The sequence below is a fragment of the Leucoraja erinacea genome, unplaced genomic scaffold (assembly GCF_028641065.1).
Source record: "Leucoraja erinacea ecotype New England unplaced genomic scaffold, Leri_hhj_1 Leri_1223S, whole genome shotgun sequence".
Taxonomy (NCBI): domain Eukaryota; kingdom Metazoa; phylum Chordata; class Chondrichthyes; order Rajiformes; family Rajidae; genus Leucoraja; species Leucoraja erinaceus.
Genome location: NW_026575477.1, coordinates 40,001 through 45,735, shown reverse-complemented (window position 1 = coordinate 45,735; position 5,735 = coordinate 40,001). Strand labels below are relative to the sequence as shown.

At 56.7% G+C, this 5,735-nt stretch overlaps 1 protein-coding gene across 1 annotated transcript in view; it reads left to right on the top strand.

Annotated features, from left to right (window-relative positions):
* The first annotated feature begins 803 nt into the window (after positions 1–803).
* The window catches only part of LOC129715525 (arf-GAP with Rho-GAP domain, ANK repeat and PH domain-containing protein 1-like), a 24,551-nt gene continuing 19,619 nt past the window's right edge, over positions 804–5,735 (top strand). The window contains 4 exon segments of the mRNA XM_055665395.1: positions 804–947; positions 1,965–2,034; positions 2,037–2,132; positions 3,710–3,925. Coding sequence (XP_055521370.1) covers positions 804–947; positions 1,965–2,034; positions 2,037–2,132; positions 3,710–3,925 — 526 coding nt within the window.

Genomic DNA, 5,735 nt, shown 5'->3' with positions numbered 1-5,735 from the left:
TCCCGGGAAGTACCCTGTGAACCGCCTGCACTCCCTCAAATAGAAGAATGTCCTCCTCAAATTATGGGACCCAAAACTGCACACAATACTACCGGTGTGGTCTCGCTAGGGCCCTGACAACTGCGGAAGGACCGCATGGCTCCTATACTCACCCTGTTGAGTTACTCCAGCATTTTGTGTCTACCTTCGATTTTATCCAGCATCTGCAGTTCTTTCTCACTCAGAACAGGACCTGTTTCCATGCTGTATTCTTATGTAATTTAGGCTCCTGCCTCTACTCGCTGGAATTTAGAAGGATTGGGGGTGGGGGGGGTGGGGGGGGGGAGGAGGACCTCATTTAAACGTACAAATAATGAAAGGCGTGGGTAGAGTGTGATGTGGAGAGGATGTTTCCACTAGTGGGAGAGTCTAGGACCAGAGGTCACAGCCTCAGAATGAAAGGACGTTCCTTTGACCAGGTCTAAGGAAGAGGGAGTTAGATTTAGCTCTTTGGGGTGGGGGGGGGTGGTAACGGAATCAAGAGGCGTGGGGAGAAAGCAGGAACATTGCCCACCCTCCCTGCATTGCTCCAACCCTAGCCCCATACATCTACCCCTCCTCCCCCACACACATCGAACCCACACCCCCACCCAAACCCCCAACCCCCACCAAGAAGGGGGGGATTGGGTGGTGGGGGAGGGGGCTGAGTTGGAATCAGGGGAGTGATGGTTCTTGCTGTGGGTTTTGGACGTTCCCCAACGGGGAGACTCAGCAGGCACTGGGGGAGCGAGCCAGGAGTGGGGTGGGGGTGGGGTTTTGGGTCGATGCCCGGACTCCCCGACGCACGGTGGGGACACGACACTGGGACCACCAGCAGTGACCCCCCCCTCCCCTCCCCTCCCCCATCCTTGTGTCTTGCAGCCACTCAGACTGACCACGATGTCCTTGGTATTAGTGGAGAAGAGGAGGTGAGTATCGCTGGACCTCCCCTTCCCCCCCTCACCCTCCTCCCCATCCCTACCCTCGCCTCCCCCTCATTATCTCCCTCCCCCCTTCACCCCCTCCCTCTTTTTCCTTCTCTCCCCCCTCCCCCCTCCTACCCCCTCCCTCCATCCCTCCATCCCTACATCCCTCCATCCCTCCTCCCCTCCCTCCCTCCCTCCCCCCCACCCTCCCTCCCTCCTCCCCCTCCCCCCTCTGCTATTTGGGATGGTGGCAGGGCTATATGTGCAGTGATATTTAACCACCCCCTCTCTCCTCCCCCCCTCTCTCTCCACCCCCCTCTCTCTCCACCCCCTCTCTCCACCCCCTCTCTCTCCCCCCTCTCTCCCCCCCCTCCCCTCTCCCCCCTCCTCTCTCCTCCCCCCCATTCTCTCCCCTCTCTCTCCATCCCCTCTCCCTCCATCCTCTCTCTCCCCCCTCTCTCCTTCCCTCTCTCCCCCCTCCTCTCTCCCCCCTCTCTCCCCCCCCCCCCACTCTCTCCCCCACTCCTCTCTCCAACCCTCCCCTCTCCCCCCCTCTCTTCTCCCCCCCCTCTCTCCCCCCCCTCTCCCCCCCTCCTCCTCTCCCCCCTCTCTCCCCCCTCTCTCCCCCCTCTCTCCCTCCCCCTCTCTCTCTCCCCCTCTCTCTCCCCCCCTCTCTCTCCACCCCCTCTCTCCACCCCCTCTCCCTCCACCCCCCCTCCCCACCCCCTCTCCCCCCCCTCTCAACCCCCTCTCTCCCCCCCCCTCTCCCACCCCCTCCTCCCCCCCCCCCTCCCCCTCCCCTCCCTCTCCCCCTCTTCTCCCCCCCCCCTCTCTCCATCCCCTCTCTCTCCCCCCTCTCTCTACCCCCTCTCCCCCCCTCTCTCTCCCCCCATTCTCTTACCCCTCTCTCCCCCCCCCTCTCTTCTCTCCCTCACTCCCCTCCCCCTTTCTCCTCTACCCACTCACTCTCTCCACTTTATCTCCTCCTCCCCCCCCCTCTCTCCCCCTCTCTCTCCCCAGGACCAATATACATGCAAAGGGGAGAGGAGACTGGAGGCGCAGGGGTGGTGGGCAGCGATTCAGCGAGCAGCGGGAGTTCGGGCGACACTCTCAGCGACCAACAGCTCTCTCGGAGGATTGACACGCCGGTACTAGTGGAGCGCTGTGTGGCCTACGTCACCCAGTATGGTGGGTACACTGTCCCCCCTGAACACTCTCCTCTCTCTCCCCCCCCTACTCTGCTACTCTCCCCCCACTCTGCCACCCCCTCTCCCCCTCCCCGCTCTCCTGCCCTTCTCCCCCCCTCTCCCCCCCCCCCCCCCCCATCCATCTATCTCCCTCCATCCTTCTCCCCCCCCTCTCTCCCCTCCCTGCGCCCTACCCCCTTCTCTCCCCCTTCCCTCCTTCTCTCCCCCTTCCCCCTCCTCTCACCCATCCCCCCCCCTCTCTCCCCCACCACTCTCCCACTCTTCCTCTCCTCCCTCTCACTCCCCCCCCCTTAGAAACATTCTGAAACATAGAAATTAGGTGCAGGAGTAGGCCATTCGGCCCTTCGAGCCTGCACCGCCATTCAATATGATCATGGCTGATCATCCAACTCAGTATCCCGTACCTGCCTTCTCTCCATACCCTCTGATCCCCTTAGCCACAAAGGCCACATCTAACTCCCTCTTAAATATAGCCAATGAACTGGCCTCGACTACCCTCTGCGGCAGAGAGTTCCAGAGATTCACCCCTCTCTGTGTGAAAAAAGTTCTTCTCATCTCGGTTTTAAAGGATTTCCCCCTTATCCTTAAGCTGTGACCCCTTGTCCTGGACTTCCCCAACATCGGGAACAATCTTCCTGCATCTAGCCTGTCCAACCCCTTACGAATTTTGTAAGTTTCTATAAGATCCCCTCTCAATCTCCTAAATTCTAGAGAGTATAAACCAAGTCTATCCAGTCTTTCTTCATAAGACAGTCCTGACATCCCAGGAATCAGTCTGGTGAACCGTCTCTGTACTCCCTCTATGGGCAATGATGTCCTTCCTCAGATTTGGAGACCAAAACTGTACGCAATACTCCAGGTGTGGTCTCACCAAGACCCTGTACAACTGCAGTATAACCTCCCTGCTCCTATACTCAAATCCTTTTGCTATGAAAGCCAACATGCCATTCGCTTTCTTCACTGCCTGCTGCACCTGCATGCCTACTTTCAATGACTGGTGTACCATGACACCCAGGTCTCGCTGCATCTCCCCTTTTCCTAGTCGGTCACCATTGAGATAATAGTCTGCCCTCGCTCTCTCGCCCACTCACCTCCTCTCCCCCTCCCTCCCCCTCTCTCCCCCCACTCTCCCCCTCCTCCCCTCCTCCCCTCCTCCCCTCTCTCTCCCCCCCCTCCTCCCTCCCTCTCCCTCGCCCCCCCTCCCCCCTCTCCCCCTCACCCTCCCTCTCGTGTATCTCGCTCTCTCTCCCCACTTTCTCCCCTCCCCTCACCCTCCCTCCCCCCCTCTCTCGCCCTCCTCTCTCCCTCCTTTCTCTCCGCTATCTCTTTCCCTCGCCCTCCCCCTATCTCTCCCCCCCTCACCCCCTCCTCTCTCTCTCTCTCTCTCTCTCTCTCTCTCTCTCTGTCTGTCCGTCTGTCTGTCTCCCTCTCTCCCCTCCCCTCTCTCTCCCCCCCTCTCTCCACCAGGTGGGGAGGAGATGGGCCATGCCCCCCCTTTGACTGCGTGCGTTGGCGTGCGTGCGTGCGTGCGTGCGTGTGTGCTTGTCCACCCTGCAGGCCTGACGTCAGAGGGCATCTACAGGAAGAGCGGGCAGAAGTCAAAGACCACGCACCTGCTGGAGCAGTTTGTGAAGGACGCGCGTGCGGTGAAGCTGAGGGAGGAGGACCACCAGGTGGATGACGTGTCCAACACCCTCAAACGCTTCTTCAGGGAGAGCATCGGCGAGAGTCTCTTCACGCACGGGGCCTACCAGGACTGGCTGCAGACCTCGAGTATGGAGCCCACTCCTCACCTACCTCGCCCCTCCCCCCCCCGCCCCACAACAACCCTCGCCTACCTGCAACCGATAGACAACAGACAATAGGCCCAGGAGTAGGCCATTCGGCCCTTCGAGCCAGCACCGCCATTCAATATGATCATAGAAACATAGAAATTAGGTGCAGGAGTAGGCCCTTCGGCCCTTCGAGCCTGCACCGCCATTCAATATGATCATGGCTGATCATCCAACTCAGTATCCCATCCCTGCCTTCTCTCCATACCCCCTGATCCCCTTAGCCACAAGGGCCACATCTAACTCCCTCTTAAATATAGCCAATGAACTGTGGCCTCAACTACCTTCTGTGGCAGAGAATTCCACAGATTCACCACTCTCTGTGTAAAAAATGTTTTCCTCATCTTGGTCCTAAAAGATTTCCCCCTTATCCTTAAACTATGACCCCTTGTTCTGGCTGATCATCCCCAATCAGTACCCCGTTCCTGCCTTCCCCCCCATATCCCCTGACTCTGCTATCTAAATAGTGGGCAGGGTTGTGTATAGGAGCAAATAGGTTATTCTGCTGTTGTACAGGGCCCTAGTGAGACCACACCTGGAGTGTTGTGTGCAGTTTTGGTCTCCGTATTTGAGGAAGGACATTCTTGCTATTGAGGGAGTGCAGCGTAGGTTTACAAGGTTAATTCCCGGGATGGCGGGACTGTCATATGCTATCTTTAAGAGCTCTATCTAGCTCTCTCTTGAAAGTATCATGGCTGATCATCCAGAATCAGTACCGCCATTCCTGTTTTCTCCCCATATCCCTTGGTACCTTTAGCTCTCTCTTGAAAGTATCCAGAGAACCGGCCTCCACCGCCCTCTGAGGCAGAGAATTCCACAGACTCACAACTCTCTGTGAAAAAAAAAAGCGTTTCCTCGTCTCCGTTCTAAATGGCTTACCCCTTATTCTTAAACTGTGTGGCCCCTGGTTCTGGACTTCCCCCCAACATCGGGAACATGTTTCCTGCCTCTAGCGTGTCCAAACCCTTAACAATCTTATATGTTTCAATGAGATTCCCTCTCATCCTTCTAAACGCCAGAGTGTACAGAGGGAAGTAGTTACCTGCATTCCTAGATCCCCCCCTGCTCGACAAGACCCTGTGTCTACCTGCGACCACCTTCAATGAAAGTCCGGGTGTTATGGATTCACCAACCCTCTGACTAAAGCAATTCCTCCTGATTCTCTGCCTCAGAGGGCGGTGGAGGCAGGTTCTCTGGTACTTCAAGAGAGAGTTAGGTAGGGCTCTTAAAGATAGCGGAGTCAGGGGATATGGGGAGAAGGCAGGAATGGGATACTGATTGGGGATGATCAGCCATGATCACATTGAATGGCGGTGCTGGCTCAAAGGGCCGAATGGCCTCCTCCTGCACTTATTGTCTGTTGCCTATCTCCTTCCTAAAGGAACATCCTTTAATTCTGAGTGTGCCCTCTAGTCATAGACTATCCCACTAGTGGAAACATCCTCTCCACATCCACTCGATACAGGCCTTTCTAATCAAGAATCTATCTATCTCTGCCTTAAATATATCCATTGACTTGGCCTCCAATCTTGGCAATGAATTCCACAGATTCACCACCCTCTGATGAAAGAAATTCCTCCTCATCTCCTTTCTAAACGGGCGCCCTTTAATTCTGAGGCTGTGCCCTCTGGTCCTAGACTCTCCCACTAGTGGAAACATCCTCTCCACATCCACCGTATCCAGGCCTTTCATTATTCTGTAAGTTTCAGTGAGGTTACTTCCCCTCATCCTTCTAAACTCCAGCGAGTACA